This window comes from Nymphaea colorata, chromosome 10 (assembly GCF_008831285.2).
Source record: "Nymphaea colorata isolate Beijing-Zhang1983 chromosome 10, ASM883128v2, whole genome shotgun sequence".
Lineage (NCBI taxonomy): Eukaryota > Viridiplantae > Streptophyta > Magnoliopsida > Nymphaeales > Nymphaeaceae > Nymphaea > Nymphaea colorata.
In genome coordinates, this window is record NC_045147.1 from 6086533 (window position 1) to 6104999 (window position 18467).

General features: G+C 41.6%; 2 protein-coding genes across 5 annotated transcripts in view; one reads left to right on the forward strand and one right to left on the reverse strand.

Annotated features, from left to right (window-relative positions):
* Positions 1–18467, reverse strand: part of LOC116262241 (uncharacterized) — a 94285-nt gene that overhangs the window by 21127 nt on the left and 54691 nt on the right. For 3 of the 4 annotated variants that reach the window (XM_050079880.1, XM_050079881.1, XM_050079882.1), the window contains 5 exons: positions 17666–17767; positions 9127–9212; positions 8916–9038; positions 476–545; positions 313–404 (listed from right to left, as the gene is read on the reverse strand). In XM_050079880.1, coding sequence (XP_049935837.1) covers positions 313–404; positions 476–545; positions 8916–9038; positions 9127–9212; positions 17666–17767 — 473 coding nt within the window. The remainder of the gene's footprint in view (positions 1–312; positions 405–475; positions 546–8915; positions 9039–9126; positions 9213–17665; positions 17768–18467) is intronic. The other variant, XM_050079883.1, reaches the window with a different exon arrangement.
* On the forward strand, positions 12015–13554 carry LOC126410427 (uncharacterized). Its single transcript, XM_050079884.1, has 2 exons — positions 12015–13141; positions 13435–13554. Exons 1-2 carry the CDS (start codon positions 12133–12135, stop codon positions 13476–13478), a joined length of 1053 nt encoding a protein of 350 aa, XP_049935841.1. The 5' UTR covers positions 12015–12132; the 3' UTR covers positions 13479–13554.

The window sequence follows — 18467 nt, forward strand, 5'->3', positions numbered from 1 at the left end:
TGGGATCCCGAGTCGGTTCCATTGGACTGACCAAGTAACCTCTATAAAAAAGGTCGGTAGACCAGAACAGGGCTTATGGCAGCTTTGAGACTGTCTTACCTCTGGGAGGAAGAAGCCCTATTCTGGGATTAGATGTGTGTGTGTTTGTGTGTCTTTGGGGATTTCTCATGTACATCGCACCCAAAATTTTCTGCAAACCCACACCTGCACCTATGTGACTTAGATGAAATCTAGAAGAAAAGCTGAATTTAGTATCTAGTTTGATGAAATATGCACTTGCAGAATTATAGAAGAGGTTTATGCATGTCATACCTTGTCATCTAATCCCTGAAATAGTATTACAGGACATGAGAATTTATCAACATTGTTGATAGGTGACCTCTCAATAAAGGATTTGTCGTCTCCTGGAATCATCAAAAGAGGAATTACACATGAACAAACTTTTAAATTAATTTTAAAGCACAGGCATACACACCTACAAGAGTTTCTATGTAATGTGACTCGAATTTGTGAGTTTCATCTTTGAGCAATGTCAGGTCTGCAACCTACAGATCCATGCCAAACAAAACAAAAAGCAATCACACAAGTAACCATTTAAACATGGGAAGCAAGGTACAAAGATGGTGAATTGAAATTATTATGGAACTGACTATGAGGCCTGTTGACGGATCTTGATGTATGGGTCCGGGTCTGGACCTGATCCATTGGGTCCTAGTTTGGGCATACTTATACCATTGTAAACCCTAATCTTGTGTGTTAATGAGTTTCTAAGAGAGAGAGAGTCTGGTGGCTAATGGGCACCAGACCTCCTTACCCGTGGTTTTTTTCCCTCTAGTTGATGGTTGTCCACATTACATCTGTGTTCTATCTTTGGTTCTTGTGCGTCTATTATTTCTACATGGTATCAGAGCTAGTGAGCTTGGAAAAAATTTTTTAGGATTGTGATGTTCCAACCCTGAACCACCTGCTGCTGCCGCCACTGCTCCCGCCGCCGCAGCCCGACTGCATCGCCTGAGACCCTCTGCGTCGCCCGTATCTGCCACTGCCCTCTGCCCCTCCGCTGCTGCCATCCATCGTCGCTGCTCCTCCGCCGCTGCCCTTTGCCGCCCGTGCCCTAGTTGTGTAGTCGTTTTGCTCCAACGCCATCGTTTTTTTTTTTCCAGCGCCGCTGATCGTTTCAGCGTCGCCCGACCAGGCTCGGGCGCTGTCCGACTAGATCCCAACGTCTCTGCATCATCTACTGGTGCCCTCTGAGCCGCCTGACTTGATCCTTGCTATCGGTGACTCTAAGGTGTGCTATTCTCAGGGGTTGCCGCTGCTGTGTCTCTGATAGTCAGCAGTTTGTAGTTGGTGATCATGGCCGCCTCGTCTTCCTCCTCCACAGTCCGTACCGATCAGCCTGATGTTGGGACCGTAAGAACTGATAATGTACCTGTTCAAGTTACCACCATTCGGCTTACCAAGGAGAATTATCTACGATGGTCCGCTGCAATTACTACGGGGATTGCTGGTCGAGGACGAATTGCCTATGTGAATGGGAGAAAGGTCGAACCTGCTGTGGATAGTATGGCTGCTGTGGATAGTATGGCTTGGGATACATGGTTTCTTGAGGACAACCAGGTAAAAACTTGAATTGTTAATTCAGTGTCTTCAGATATTCAACCCCTCATTCTTCGTAAGAAGACTGCGAGGGATATGTGGATTATTTTGGAGCAGATGTATGGTCAAAAGAAAAGAAAAGTTCGTGTATATCAACTAATGAAGGACATGTATGCTCTGCGACAAGGGGATCTCTCGGTCGCAGATTTCTACCCAGTATTAAAATCTAAGTAGGAGGACAAACAAGGAGAACAAAATTCTAAATCCACCGCCGAAGATATGTAACAACTATTGATGGCTGCATTCTCCAAGATGACTATAAAGCAAAATGATCAGGGAGAATAGTTCTTGGATTCAGGTGCAGCCACTCATGTGACAGGAAGTGCACGTAAATTGACTAACTTATCCCCTCATTATGGTAGAAATTGCATTATAACATGTGATGGAAAATTTCATCCCATTACACATATTGGAAATGCACATATTCCTTTGTCATCTTCCTCTCTATCATTGTCCAATGTTGTTCTTGCTCCCAATATAAAAAAGAATATCATATCCATTTCTAAACTCATTGATGATACAAACTCTTCTATTGAATTCACACATTCTTCTGCCTATGTCAAGAACCTCCAAACGAAGAAAATGTTCGCTAAACGGCAGCGCCAAGGGAATATGTATGTCCTCAAGGAATGTCTACCCAAAGATTCGTCCACCTTTGGTATAAAATTGAAGACATTTTCTCTTTCTCATAATGCATCACCAAGTCCTTGCCATTTCCAATCAAAAGTAAGGGGCTCTAACCAATTGTTGGAATCTGATCTGTGGCATAATTGACTGGGACACTATTGTCGACACTTTATTGAAAAAACTTGTCACAGATAGTCTCCTTCCAAGATCAAGCTTACCTCTTACTTCAAGTGTCAAAAAATGTTCAAGCTATGAACTTTGTAAGAGTCATGTTTTACCTTTCCATAATATAAATCAAAAGGCTTCCAAACCCTTTGAAATTACTTTTTCTGATGTTTAGGGGCCAGCCCCTATTGATTCCATGTCTGGTTCACGATATTATGTCTTATTCATTAACTCTTACTCACGATTCACTTGGATTTACTTCATGAAACACAAATCAAAAGTACTTCACATATTTCGAAACTTCTATGTCATGATTCAAACCAAATTTTCATACAATGTGGTGCATTTTCAATGTGATGGTGGGGGAGAATATTCCTCACTTGATTTTATTGAATTTCTACGTGAAAAAGGAATAACTAGACAAATCACTTGCCCTTACACACCACAACAAAATGGTGTAGTTGAGTGCAAACATCGACATATAGTTGAAAGCGCCATGAGCATGATGCACGATACTAATGTGCCCATTTCCTTATGGATTGAAGCCTTCTATACAGCTGTATACATTATAAATTGTTTGCCTATGACACTCTTGATGTCTAAATCGTCATATTTCACACTCTTAGGCAAACAACCTGATTATAAGAAATTGAAGGTTTTTTGTTGTGCATGCTAGCTATGTTCATGTTGATGCTGCCTTGAGGAACAAGTTTCAAGACAAAGCTATTCAGTGTAGATTCGTTTGATATGCTGATGAATATAAAGGTTTTTGATGCTATGATCCAACAACTAAACGTATCAAGACTTCAAGAAATGTTACTTTTGATGAGCATAATTTTGACGATACTAATGAAATGCCTATGACTATTGAATCTTATGATCCCTGGACCAGTACACAATTATTCAATGCAAATCCTATTTTAGAAAATGATGTGCCTCAGGGTGAAGATCGAGAGAGATCAATACAGTCGTCTGATGTGCCCCAAAGTGAAAATCAAGAGGATCCAATACAGTCATCAAGTGATCACAAAAGTAATAATGAAGAACATAGAAACAATTCACATTGATATTCGGGTCTTATCTACAATCGACGACTAAGGGACAGGAATGCACACAGTGAAGAAGACAACATGCCCCACCTTAGAAGATCCCAACGCATTCGCCATCCTATTCACAGGTGGGTTAGCTATGATTCTTTCTCACTTGATTTTCAGTTATTCATGGCAAAAGTTGGCAAGGAGGAAGAACCTACTTCATTTGATCAAGCATCAAAATCACATCATTGGAGAAAGTTTATGAGAGAAGAAATGGATGCCTTGCATGAATATGAACATGGGAGATCGTTCCAAGGCCACACGAAAAAACATAGTGGGCTCCAAGTGGGTATACAAAATCAAATACAAACCTGAGCAACATAGAAAGACACAAAGCAAGGTTGGTAGCAAAAGGATTTACTCAACAATTTGGGCATGATTGTAATGAGACGTTCAGACCCGTAATCAAAATGGGAACCATTCGCGTGATTATATCCCTTGTTGTTGATTATGGGTGGAAGCTAAATCAATTAGACGTTAAAAATGTTTTCCTTCATGGTGACTTGAAGGAAGAAGTTTTCATGGAGCAACCTCTTGGTTTTGTTGAAAAGGACTCTAGCGAATGGGTTTGCAAACTGAAAAAATCCCTATATGGACTTAAGACAAGCATCACGGTCATGGTTTGATAGTTTTTCAAACAAAATAAAGGAATATGGATTTCAAAACAGTCCTCTCGACCATTCCCTTTTTATTTTCAAGAAAGAAAATGTTATTACCCTCCTTATATATGTTGCCGACATCATCATTACAGGGAACTTGGAAAAACATTTTAATGAGATAAAGGGTCTGTTAATGAGAAACTTTAAGATGAAAGACCTTGCAAGCCTGTGATATTTCCTTGGGGTTGAAATTGATAGGCAAGGAGATCATCTTACCTTGACGCAACAAAAATATACTCTTGACCTATTGGATAGAACATGCATGATGGATTGTAAGCCTGCTGAAACACCGAGTGTTCTGAACCAAAGGATGAGTATAAATGATGGAGAAACATATGAAGACCCCACCAAATATCGCAGCATTGTTGGTGCTTTGCAATATTTAACATTTACCAGACCTGATATTACCTATGCGGTAAATCAAGTGTCTCAAGATATGCATGCACCGAGGGACACACATATGAATGCAGTTAAAAGGATACTAAGGTATCTCAAGGTAGCGTTTGATGGGTCGGAATTTTCTTGTAGCACAGGAAATATGTTTCAAATTTTTAAAATTTTTTCGATTTATCAAACACAAAATTTTTTTTTTACCGTTAAAGGTGGAAACAGAAATATATTTCTAGAAAAATGTTTCCAGCCAGAGGGGTGGAAACATTTTTCCGGAATTTTTTTTTTGACCATTAGGAGGAAGAAGGGACGCAGAGAAAGAAGGCAAGGAGGGAGGAGGAAGAAGGGAAGGAGGCGGAGGAAGAAGAAAGCGAGGGGAAGAAGAAGGGACGCTGAGGAAGAAGGGAAGGAGGGAGGAGGAAGAAGGGCAGGAGGGAGGAGGAAGACAGGAGGAAGAAGGGAAGGAGTGAGGAAGAAGGGGGCAAGGGAGGAAGAAGGGAGGCAGAGGAAAAAGGGAAAGAGGGAGGAGGAAGAAGGGAGCGAGGGAGGAAGAAGGGAAGCAGAGGAAAAAGGGAAAGAGGAAGGAGGAAGAAGGGAGGAGGAGGAAGAAGGGAAGGAGGGAGGAGGAAGAAGGAGGGAGGGAAGGTTAGTCTTCGCTCGGATCCCCCTGCTTACCGATTTGGGCGTTTCTGATATCTCGCCGGAATGCGGGGACTGGAGGACAATCGGAGGACGGCAACTTGAAGAACATCATCGCCAGAAACCCATCGTCTTCGTCTAGCCACATCTTCTTCTTCCTCCTCCCTCCTTCCCTTCTTCCTCCCTCGCTCCCTTTTTCCTCATTCCCTTCTTCCTCCGCCTCCCGTCTTCCTCCTTCCCTTCTTCCTCCGCCTCCCTTCTTCCTCCTCGCTCCTTCCCTTCTTCCTCTGCCTCCCTTCTTCCTCCCTCGCTCCCCTTTTCCTCCTCCAGCAACATCTTCTTCTTCCTCCTCCTTCTCTACAAAGGGTTTTAGTGCAACCCACCATTTCCACCGATTCTTCCTCCCTTGCCATCAAACGATGAAATTTGTTTCCAGAAAAATAGTTCCAAGTTAACAAACACAACGTAGTTTTGGAAATATGAAAATTTATTTCCCATTCACCAATTCCAGAAATAAATTTCTGGAAATTTCTTTCCGGAAACATATTTCCAGCCATCAAACGCTATCCAAGGAAAATGTTGGAGATGTATATATATATATATATAGAGAGAGAGAGAGACGGAAAAGACTATTTCCCAATTATCGTGACCTAGTCTCTACTTAAAGAGAGATTAGGGCACGTCTAGAGCTGTTACATAAGGGAGACTCATAAAGTTGTAAAAAGACAAAAGAAGACTCCAACTTTTAAATAATCATAAAACTACTACACTTAAAATAAACTTTCTGATTTTAACACTCTCCCTCAAGCTGGAGCATAGATATCAACCATGCTCAACTTGTCACAACATCAAGAGAAATCACCAATTGGAAGAGCCTTCGTAAACATATCTACTGCCCGATCTTCAGAAGCTACATGAACCGTAGACACCACACCTTCTTTTATAAGATCCCCAACATAATGACAATCCACCGCTATGTGCTTAGTTTCATGAAATACTGGGTTGTTTGCAATATAAGTAGCAGCCTTGTTATCGCAGTACATTTTCCTAGGAAGAGGAACATGAATATTCATATTTGTTAGCACAGATTTAACCCACGTCATCTCAATAGCTGTTTGAGTGATTGCTCTATATTCAGATTCCACACTGGATCTAGAGACTACATTTTGTTTGTTACTTTTCTATGATATGAGATTGCCCCAATAAAGATACAGAAGCCAGTGCTGGATTTTCTATCATCAACAGACACTGCATAATCAGCATCACTGTAAGCTACAACTTCTAAAAGATTCACCTTTCTTAAAGAAGAGGCCTCTGCTCGGAGATAACTTTAGGTATTTCAACACTATCAACGCAGCATCTCAGTGGACTCTTCTAGGTTTATCCATAAACTGACTTAATTTCCCAATAGCAAAGCTAATGTCTGGTCTTATAGTAACATAAAGAAGTTTGCCAATGAGAGACCTATAAGATTGTGAATCTACTAGATCTGATTGAGTATCATAAAGATGAAGACGTGGATTCATAGGGAGATTAACTGGCTTGGTCCCTAACATCCCTGTATCTGGAGTAGGTCAAGGACATACTTCCTCTGAGACAATACTACACCTTCTTTGTTTTGCACAACCTCAATCCCAAGAAAATATCGCAAGTGACCAAGATCTTTCGTGACAAAATGCTTTTGAAGGAATGCCTTTGTAGCTGAGATTTCTTGATCACAATCACCTGTCAAGATAATATCATCACATATACTACCATTGTAATGCTTGGCTTTTTGCAGGTCGGGTTGGAACAGGCCCAGACCCGGACCCGAACCATTTGGCGTGAAGAAGCCCAACGCGAGGGCTCTTCTCCCTCGCCTTTCCCTAGTCTCCCTCGTCTTTCTCCTGGAGGTCTCTCGTGCCAGCGCAGAGAAGAAGAAGAAGACGGAGGTGGTGCAAAGCAGCGACGAGGACGGCGGCAGCGGCGCTGGTAAGCCCCTATTTTCTCTCTGCCTCTTCCTCCTTCCTCGTCCTTCTTCTCCTCCTCCCACCTACGCAGCCTCTCCCTTCTTCATCAGCACCCTCTGTCGCACGATTCCTCCCTCTCCCCTCCTGTTTTTTTTCGTTGATGCTCTCCCTCTCTGCACACTCTCGTCCCTCTCATCTCTCTCGCTCTCTCTCTTCTGTCCGCCTCCCTCTGTCGACGCCTTCCCCTGCCCGCACGTTTTCTTTCACTCTCTCTCTGCCTGCACTCCCTCCTCACTGTCAGCACCCTCAACCGAACACTCTCTGCTCTCTTTCTCTCTTGCGTTAGGCCCTCCTCCCTCAGCCGAACCAACTTCTCATAGCTGACTGCCTCCTTCTCAAGGCAGACCTCTCCAGGCACATTTTTTCATTGATTCTCATCATAGTGATTGCCGTTTGGTTGGTTTTCAGCTTGGGGACTTGTCTTCCCCCTCATAGCAGCAACTTTAAGGCATTAGTGGAGGCGGCAGTGAGAAATTTTAGCCGCTTGGAGACACTTGACTCGTGAGGTGGCTGCCAGAAGGATTGCAGCAGTCTAGACTCTTGTTTTGGGGTGAGCAAGGCGTAATTGAGCCTATTTTATTGTATATTTTCCTTCGGAGCATGTATAATTATTGTTTGAGCATGCTAGAAGTTAGAATTTGATATTTAGGGAGGCATGTTAACGACTTGGCTTTTTGGGGAAAGTTTATGATTATGTTGGAGAAGCGATGGTTAAGCTTGAGGTGTTGATTTTCGAAGCAATAGGGAAGCATGGTAGAGATTGCGAGGTTGTGGGGAAGATTTAGAACCGTCTTAGTGAGCACGCGGCACATGCTTTTGTCAATGGGTGTATTTTGGAGTCCGAGGGGAAAGCATACGTAAGTTGGATATGACGATGGGGTTGACGCCTCGACTAAAGAAAGCAAATGAGAATTGGGTTGTGATGGATTGATCGAAACAGTGAATTTTGACGTTTGGTGGCAACGTCAAGAGGTTAGGAGGCCTATTGGAGGGCTTCTTGAAGCGATGACATGTGCCTCAATGATTTTGTTTTATATTTGTATAGATTGTGTAGCTAGCCAATAGAAATCTTATCTTTGCTTATGTCTGCAGCCAGACAGGTCCAGGGAGACAAAGCTCTGATACCATGTTACACGATGGAAGACAAAGAACGAGAGAGAGAGAGAGAGAGAGAGAGACAGAAAAGACTTCCTTCAATTTTCATGACCTAGTCTCTACTTAAAGAGAGATTAGGGCACGTCTAGATCTGTTACATAAGGGGGACTCATAAAGTTGTAAAAAGACAAAAGAAGACTCCAATTTTTAAATAATCAGAAAACTAATAAACTTTCTGATTTCAACAGAACTTATGTTTTGCTTCACTGATATTGATCTCTGCACACATTTAATAACATTGATTGAACACTTTCGCACCAGTTTGAAAATATGGCATGCTTGAAATTAGTAGGAAGGGCACCACCTCAAGAGGTGCATTAGCTTGTTTTTCTGGCAAAATCAGAAATAAACGCTATAGCTGGTTTGCAGCGTGAGTTTGACTAGGAAATATCTCCACATTTGCTGATATTATAGCAGTGACACTGCCAAATCACAAACATGATGCACTAAGACGCTGAAAAGCACAAGCCCATTCATATTTATGCATTTGTGTCATCAAAAACACCCAAGTCACTTACACCAAAAAGAGAAGCACCAGCCTTGAATATCTGTTTGAAAGCAAGACAAGCCAGCGCTGTGTAACCACCCGCAGACCTTCCAAATATGCAAAGACGTTTACTATCTACCCTGCCAGTATCCACCTATGTAACCAGAAAAATACACGTCATTGCCTTTAACTACCTTCCTGTGGAACCTTGCAGTATGAACTAAGTCAATGACAAGCAATACCAGAAACTCTGCACAACTGCAGCAGTCACTAACATCAACTATGCCCCAAGATCTTAATAGTCTTTCACGATATTCCCTGCCATAACCTTTATATCCAGCATATCAGTTAATACTAATGCTACAATGATCATAACTTTTACAGGCATACCAAAAATACATGCTCGACAGGAACACATGGCAACTTAGTCAATCAAACGGTCAATCGGTCATAAATGAAAAAAAAGAATAACTAAGCTCCAATTTCAAGCATTAGCTGCATAAGCATTAAATTGAGTATGACAAAAGGGCTGGAAATAGATTGGCAACTACATCACAGCCTATCTTATGTCACATGGATGTGATATATGGAACACTACATATGTGTGTGTGTGTGTGTGTGTTTTTGTCAGAGATTAATTTGTCAGAGATTAGTTGGTGGGCAACAACTAGGCTAACTAGCTTACTAATCTAAGCAACTAGTCACTGGTTCAACAACATAGGTCAATCACTAGTTAATCGACTTGTCAGGAGTATAAATATTCTTCATTCTTGGGAATCTTTGTTATTTTGCTTTATTTTCCAGAAATGTGTTGTGGTTGTGAAATGTGATTGATGGGGTTTTCAATTCAATAAAACGCACTAGTCATCCTATTTCAATGGATGACCAATTTTCCATTTTGTGCATTTCTTTTCATACCCTTCAACTGCTTTTCATACTGCTTCATGGCTCTTAAGCTATGTTGCATGGACACTTCGAAAAACATCACGTCAGTGTCCAGCCATGTCCAACACTAACACCAACACACATCAACATGCCCACAACACTCCATTTTTTTAATATGAAGTGTCCAAAAGAGCATGCATGTCTCTCTCTCTCTCTCTCTCTCTCTCTCTCTCTCTCTCTCTCCCCCTCTCTTTCTCTCATATTCTTCTTAAAGGATGACACTAATCCTCCTTTAGAAAGGAAAAATAGAGGCCTATTGTCCTTTATAAATTAAAACCATTTTTTCAAAAAAAAAACTTATTTAGTTATATTTTGAGTTAGAGCAAACAAACTTATTTGCAACTGTAGACAAACAAAGCTATTAAATAGTTAACTATACAACAGATTTTAAATTAATATTCTGTCATTTTTTGTTTGTAAAAATTGTTGTTTGTCTTTTTTCCTCGCTATCTATCTATCTGTCTATATGTATCTATAATTTTATATGTATACGTGTGAGTGCATGTATCAATTTTTAAGGCTCACCATATCTAACACTTGTACCTGTCCGACATCGAGGCTGTATCCATGTCCATGCAACATGGCTCTTAAGCAGTATCGACATGTGCATAACTTGCGAAGTTTGAGCATGGACATAAAGCTCAGGATTAAGACCGGAGTTTGATATTTCCACAACTACACTTCACAAGGTAAGTGTCTCAACTTAGAACAAAACACTCAGCTAACTTGTTATGGATGAAAATAGACTTTTACATGGTAAAGACAATGTGAGTGTATTTTAGTGGTCCCAAACCAAGAAACCATGAGACCATATAGACCTCTTTATTTTGGGAAGAATAGTGAAAAAACAAACAAGAAATCCATTTGTTTTCAATAACATGAGCGTAGGTACACAAAGCCAAAATGCCTAAAATTGAGGAAATTTGACACAGTTTGCAAAAGGCAGGAGTTGTCAAGAAAAAGAAGAAACATCTCTGTTGGAAATTTGGAAGTACGTCACATGCTCAACTTGTTGAAGGGCTTCAACCTTCTCTCAAACGGAGTACTTCAAAGTTTCAAACACCAGTGGAGTGACAACATCTCAAGTGTAGTTCCCTGGCTCTTAGACTCTGGAGTTTTCTTCCATAAGATTTGAATGAATCATATTCAACTAAGTGCAAAACAAATTTATACCCCAGTTTTGTTTCTATGGCTGATGGGACTTTTTGATGTCAGTTTTTTAAAAGAATTGGAATTATTGGAAATGTAGAACAAGAAGAAAAAAATTCCAAGATTTCTAAAGTACCAGAAATTAGAGAGAATGGGAACAAGGTGTGGCAGCATCATTGATGTGTGTTGAGACAAGTCCAGCTTTTGTTTGGCATCAAAACTCGTTAATTTATTCCTTGTTTATTTCAGTTTTCAAAACTGGGCAGAACCCATCTCTGTAATAGAGCAAAAAACTTGCAGAAGGTTTCACATACTAATAGTTTGTGTTTGGCCAAATTTTCTAGTCAGTAGTTAGGTTTAGGTGACTAGAGTTTATGCTCCAAATTTGAGAATTTTCTGCATTACTTGATTTATCGTGAATTTCTTGAGGTTTCTGGTTTTCCGTTTTGTTGACGGGTTTTGTTGTTCGGGTCCGGATCCGTACCCGATCCGGTTTGTCCTAATTAGGACTACTTATACTTCTGTAAACCCTAATCTTTGAGTTAATGAAGTGTTGAAGAGAGAGAGTGTCTGGAGGCTAGTGGGCACCAGACCTCCTCACCCGTGGTTTTTCTTCCCTCGAGTCGAGGGTTTTCCACGTTACATCCGTGTGCTTTCTTCTTCTCTCGTGCACATTTTGTTTCTACATGGTATCAGAGCCGTCGGACTTGGAGAAAACAAAATCTGTTTTTTTGTTCTATGGTTGTGAAGTTCCAACCCTGACTGCCGCCGCCGCTACCACCGTCGCCGTTGCTACCACCACCGCCGCCGCTGCCCTTGCTGCGCCGCCGCTGCCCTTGCTGCGCCGCCGCTGCCCTTGCTGCGCCGCCGCTGCCCTGGCTGTGACCGCTGCTGCGTCGCTGGTGTCGTGACTGTCGACGCCAACGTCTCTGCTGACGCCTCCGCCGCCGCCGACGTCCGACCACCGACGCCGACGTCCGACGCCGTCGCCTCTTCTCGGCGCGCGCTGCCAAGCGCGGCCCTCTGCTTCCGCCGCGTCCTGCTGCTTCCGCAGCTCCCGCCACTTCCGCCGTTGATCCCCGACTGCGTCATCTCACCTCTTCTCTCGGTTGCTGCTGTGTGTGTTCTTTGGCAGCCACTTCTACCTCGTGATCATGGCTGACTCGTCTTCTTCTTCAGTCAACACTACTCTGCCTGATGTTGTGTCTGCGCGGACTGATCATGTACCGGTTCAGGTTACCACCATTCAACTTACCAAGGAGAACTATTCCCGATGGTCTGCTGCGATTACCATGGGGATTGCTGGGCGAGGACGCATTGCCTATGTGAATGGGAGAAAGGTTGAACCTGCTGCAGATAGTCTGGCTTGGGATACATGGTTTCTTGAAGACAACCAGGTCAAAACCTGGATTGTCAATTCAGTGTCCCCGGATATCCAACCCCTCATTCTTCGTAAGAAGACTGCAAGGGATATGTGGATTATTTTGGAGCAGATGTATGGCCAAAAGAAAAGGAAAGTTCGTGTGTATCAACTTATGAAGGATGTGTATTCCCTGCGACAAGGTGCTCTCTCGGTTGCAGACTTTTATGCAGCATTAAAATCTAAGTGGGAGGACCTTGACTATCACTCTGATATTCCATGGAGGTGTCCTCACGACCAGATGCAGTACATGACTGATAAATGGGAAAACAGGGTATTCCTTTTCTTATCTGGACTGAATGATGACTTTGAAAATATAAGGGGTCAGATTCTTAACTCTGACGAATCATTTAGTATTGAAGATGTCTATTCCCGTGTTGAAGCTGAAGAACAGAGAAGGCTGCTCTCTAGTGGACGAAAGGGGGAAGAACAGTCTGCCTATGTTAGCCGTGCCCCTGTTGGAACTCCTCGTTCTTCCCGAAAATGTACTCATTGCAAAAAACTTGGTCATACTAGGGATTTTTGTTGGGACCTGTATCCAGAGAAGAAGGATAGTAGGGGGAGGTCTTCGAGTGGGAAGAAGCCTGTATCGTCTGCAACAAGTCTGAGTGATGGGAAAGGTTCTATTTCTGCAGAGCAGATTCGTGAGCTACGAGCATATTTGAGCAAGATTGATGTTGGTCAGGCAGATACACCAGATGAGGTGAAGATCAATCAGGCATTGGCTGTTTCAGGGGGAGAAGGTACTTCTTCTATGGGTGAATGGATTGTTGACAGCGGTGCCACTCATCACATGACTGGCAACCCCAAGCTTTTCCATGACTACAAGCTATCCTCGGGAAAGGAACGTGTGTCCCTTGCCGATGGTTCCTTTACTTCAGTGGCAGGGAAAGGGAGTCTTTCCTTGTTAAATAATTTTTTAGTTCATGATGCCTTACATGTTCCTCATCTTCCCTTAAATTTGTTATCTGTTAGTAAGATTACCAAGGAACTGAAGTGTGAGCTTATATTTTCTGAAAAACGTTGTGTTTTGCAGGACTTGGTGACAGGGAAGAGGATTGGGATTGGTTTGGTGTCTGATGGGCTGTATCGGCTTCCTATACGCGTTGTCACAGCTCTTATGTCAGCAGTCTGCAGAACAGAGAAGAAGGAGGAAGAGTGTCGTCAGTTATTTTTGTTTTGGCATGAACGCCTTGGTCATCTCCCATTTGGGATTTTGCAACATTTGTTCCCTGAACTATGTTCTAGTTTAAACATTTCCATGTTATCATGTGATGTGTGTCAGTTTGCGAAGCATGTTAGAGCTTCTTATCCAATTTCAAATAGTCGTTCTAATAAAGCTTTCTCCTTGGTTCATTCTGATGTGTGGGGGCCGTCGGGCATTCATTCTCGTGGTGGTTTTCAATACTTTATAACCTTTATAGATGATTATTCAAGATGTACCTTTGTGTATTTGTTGAAAGATCGTAGTGAGGTGCCTCACATTATTGAAACTTTCATCCTCCTAGTGGAAAACCAATATGGACATTCTGTCAAGACTTTTCGGTCTGATAATGCTCGTGAATATCTGTGTCTCACTGTTGAAGAATTCTTTCGAAAGAGGGGGATTGTTCATGAGACATCCTGTAGTTATACCCCCCTCAAAATGGGGTTGCTGAGAGGAAAAATCGTCAGTTGCTCAATGTCACCCGAGCCATACTGTTCCAAAGACATCTCCCAAAATACTATTGGGGTGATGCAATCCTTACTAGTGTCTACTTGATTAATCGCATGCCCACTCGTGTGCTAAAGGGTCGTACTCCATACTCTATGCTTCCAGGGAGTAGTCAACCTTTTCATCTTCCTCCTCGAGTCTTTGGATGTGTGTGTTTCATACATAACCACAGCCCCAATGTAAAAAAACTTGATCCCAAATCTATTAAGGGCGTCTTTCTTGGGTATTCTTCCACTCAAAAAGGTTATAAATGTCTAGATCCTACCACTGGTCGTCTTCACATTACCAAAGATGTCACATTCTTGGAACATGTTTCCTATTTTGGTGAGAATTCTCTTCAGGGGGAGAAATTAATGTCTAAGGAAGAGTATTCTCCCACACAGGCAATTCAGTTTACAGATTTTATGGATTACAGGCGTGAAGAGAATCCTGTTGCCAAGGTGCTTGGCAAAGATGAAGATGGCAAAGATGAAGAGGGGACGACTACTGATGTACATGAACAGGAGAAGGAGGGAGAGCATCCTTTGGTGACAGAACAAGAGGGTAATCGTATGTTTGGACAGGTGTATTCCAGGAGAAGAGCTTGTACTGACAAGGTGATTGATGATGAGGAGGTTACACCGAATCCCAATCCTACTTCTTCCTTGGATGATCCAAGTCGTGTTCAGAAGCAAGATGTTGGAAAAGAAAAGGAGGATCTTCCTATTGCCTTGAGAAAGGGGGTCAGGTCATGTACCCAGCACCCTATTGGTAACTTCGTATCTTACTCTAGATTGAGCACTGACTATAAATGTTTTGTATCCTCCTTGGCTGTGGTTGTGATTCCCAGGAATGCTACAGAGGCTCAGGGTGACACTAAGTGGTCTCATGCAATGAAAGAAGAGATGGAAGCTTTAGACAGAAATCAGACATGGGAGGTGGTTGATATTCCTGAAGCAGCCCACTTGGTTGGGTCGAAGTGGGTCTACACTGTTAAGTACAAACCAGATGGTAGCATTGAAAGGTATAAAGCACGATTGGTGGCCAAGGGGTTCAGTCAGAAATATGGGATCGACTACTTAGAGACGTTTGCTCCTGTTGCAAAGATGAAGACTGTTAGAGTTATTATTTCATTGGCGGTGCTGAAGGGTTGGGAGATGTGCCAACTTGATGTAAAAAATGCCTTTCTCAATGGAGATCTCGAAGAGGAAGTGTACATGTGCATGCCACCAGGTTTTGAGAAGCCTGGAAAATGTTGTAAATTGAAGAAAGCTTTGTATGGGCTGAAACAGTCTCCCCGAGCATGGTTTGAACGGCTCAGACTTGTTATGAAGAAACATGGCTACAAACAAGGAAATGGAGATCATACCCTGTTTGTAAAGAGAAGAGAGAGTAAAGTTACTCTACTATTGGTTTATGTTGATGATATGATTGTTACAGGTGATGATAAGGAAGAGATAGCAAGATTAAAGGGTTTACTATCTACTGAATTCGATCTAAAAGATCTTGGTAAGCTGAAGTATTTTCTGGGTATTGAAATTGCTAGATCAGGTACAACTCTTGTACTTAGTCAAAGGAAGTATACCCTGGATCTACTAAAGGAGACAGGAAAACTGGGATGCAGACCAGCCTCTACTCCTATAGATGCTGGGCATAAACTTGGGAGCAAAGATGGAGAACTGTTGGGTGAAGAAGCTAAAGGGAGATATCAACGTCTAGTTGGCAAACTGATTTATCTCACTCTGACTAGACCTGATATCACATTTGCTGTAAATGTGATGAGCCAGTTCATGCATGCACCTACAGATATGCACTTGAAGGCTGTAGATAGAATTTTGTGCTACTTGAAGAAGAATCCCGGAAAGGGACTTCTATATGTGCAACAAAGATCTATTGAAGTTGAAGGGTATTCTGATGCAGACTGGGCAGGCTGTGTTGACACCAGAAGATCTACTTCAGGATACTGCGTCTACTTGGGGGGAAATTTGGTTGTTTGGAGAAGCAAGAGACAAGATGTGTGTTCCCGCTCGAGTGCAGAGGCTGAATATAGGGCTGTGGCTACTGGGGTATCAGAATTGTTATGGCTGAAGATCTTACTGACAGATATTGGAATAGAGATTGAAGGGCCTATGAGGATGTATTGTGATAATAAGTCTGCAATTAACTTGGCTAACAACCCGGTTCTTCATGATCGAACAAAGCATGTGGAGATCGACCGTCACTTCATCAGAGAAAGAATTGATGCTAAGGAATTAACGCTACCTTACATGAAGTCTGAAGACCAAACTGCTGATGTCCTAACCAAGGCCTTAAGTGTAACTCCATTTGAGAGAAATGTATCCAAGTTGGGCATGTTTGATATGTATGCCCAACTTGAGGGGGAGTGTTGACGGGTTTTGTTGTTCGGGTCCGGATCCGTACCCGATCCGGTTTGTCCTAATTAGGACTACTTATACTTCTGTAAACCCTAATCTTTGAGTTAATGAAGTGTTGAAGAGAGAGAGTGTCTGGAGGCTAGTGGGCACCAGACCTCCTCACCCGTGGTTTTTCTTCCCTCGAGTCGAGGGTTTTCCACGTTACATCCGTGTGCTTTCTTCTTCTCTCGTGCACATTTTGTTTCTACACGTTTCATAAAAAATTAAAAAACCCAAGACAATTGAGACTGAGGTTTTGGTCTCTGCTGTTAGATTCATTTTCAGCAGAAAATTGATCTTCCAGTGACCTTTTTTCTGTCGTTTCTCTGAAAAGTTTTTTATCGGACTTTAGAACCTCTCTATGCTTCTTTTAAGAATTCCTAGACTATATCTGAAATAGCTAAGTTTTATTTTTCTGTTGCTAAAGGTGAGACTGTTTTTAAAAGCTTTTCACCAAATCAGGGTTATTTTCAGACATTTCAGTAGCATTTCAGGGTAGACTTTTCTACTTCACATTCAATTTAAGGTTTAGGAGCCTTCAATTTCTCATTAGGTGTCATCTCCCCAGAATTAGGGCAGGTGAAATAGTAGTATGTGTTTAGGTGTAGAGTCTGTAGAAGCAACGCATAAGGTGACGAAGAGTAAATCCAAAGAGCGCTGGAGTATGTACAGGCAGACAAGAAGTTGTGAGAATAGTCTGGAGCATAGTTGAAGCCTTTTTTTTAAAAAAAAAACTTTAGTATAGGGTATTAGGCAACTATTTATATTTATTCTTTGGATTGCAACTAAACTATTTGATTCATCTGTAATAGTGTAATAAGTGATTGACTGCTTTTCTGTACTTTCCTTTATAAAGGCTACAAAGTAACCCAACTTGTTTGGAAACTTTAAATTTGGAAGACAGTCCACCGAGATCAGCCCAGTTCAGTCCACCGAGATCAGCCCAGTCCACTATCTAGTGAGAACTGATTATTGTTTAATTATGTCTACGTTTTTCACTCACTTTTTGAAGAAAAAAAATGTTGACTTTAAATCACAAATAAAGACACCAATATCTATGTACTCTTGTTGCACACACACCCATGTGACATAGTTGCCACATAAGGGACCCAAAGATTCACTTAAAAGAGGTCATACAAAAATAGTTTCAATGAACAAACCTGTGCTTCCTCCATAGTTTACATCTGCGAATGCCCATCCACGACTAGTCCAGTATTGAATGCTAAGGTCTAGGATTCCACGTGCCTCACTTGTTGGACCTCCTGATATATTCACAAGGTTACAGAAAAATTAAAGCGAATATTACATCCCTAACATTGAAAAGGTATGATGTCAATGGGAACCATATACTACACACTGAAAAATCCAAACGTTCATAAACCACTATAACAAACAGTAAACTAATAAGGTACAAAATTTAGCAATGGCATATCATTATATATATATATATATATATATATATATATATACACACACAATTACTATTATATGATCAAGTCATATATCTTAACTCTTTAATTATTATTGCTGTGCTTCACATATGCCTAATTTCATCTTAATCTTCTATAATGGTCTTTATGCCTAGGCCTCACATATGACACACAGGTGCGATGTGTAGATGTGGCATTTTTCAGAAAATACTTGGATATGAGTATGCGTATTTGCGTGAGAGAGTGTATGTGAGATACAAAAAACTGTCTAGAATTAATAAAATCAGTAATTAACAATTATTCAATAAATGGGTCAAAAAAAAAGCAAATGATAGATTGTCATTTGTCATAACCGCACTCATGTTGACCTCGGCACTACTGCTCAACTTGTCACAACGTCTAGAAAAATCACCATAGGAAGAGCCTTCGTAATCATATCTACTGCTTGAACTTCAGAAGCTACATAAATCATAGACACAACACCTCCTTGTATAAAATCCCGAACATAATGACAATCAATCTCAATGTGCTT

What these genes read in the sequence shown, in the direction of transcription:
- LOC126410427 (XM_050079884.1), top strand. Translation starts at nt 12,133, where the DNA reads ATGGCTGACTCGTCTTCTTCTTCAGTCAACACTACTCTGCCTGATGTT. An exon ending in GGCTGTTTCAGGGGGAGAAG is followed by an intron (nt 13,142 to 13,434) that starts GTACTTCTTCTA and finishes TGTGTTTTGCAG; the next exon opens with GACTTGGTGACAGGGAAGAG.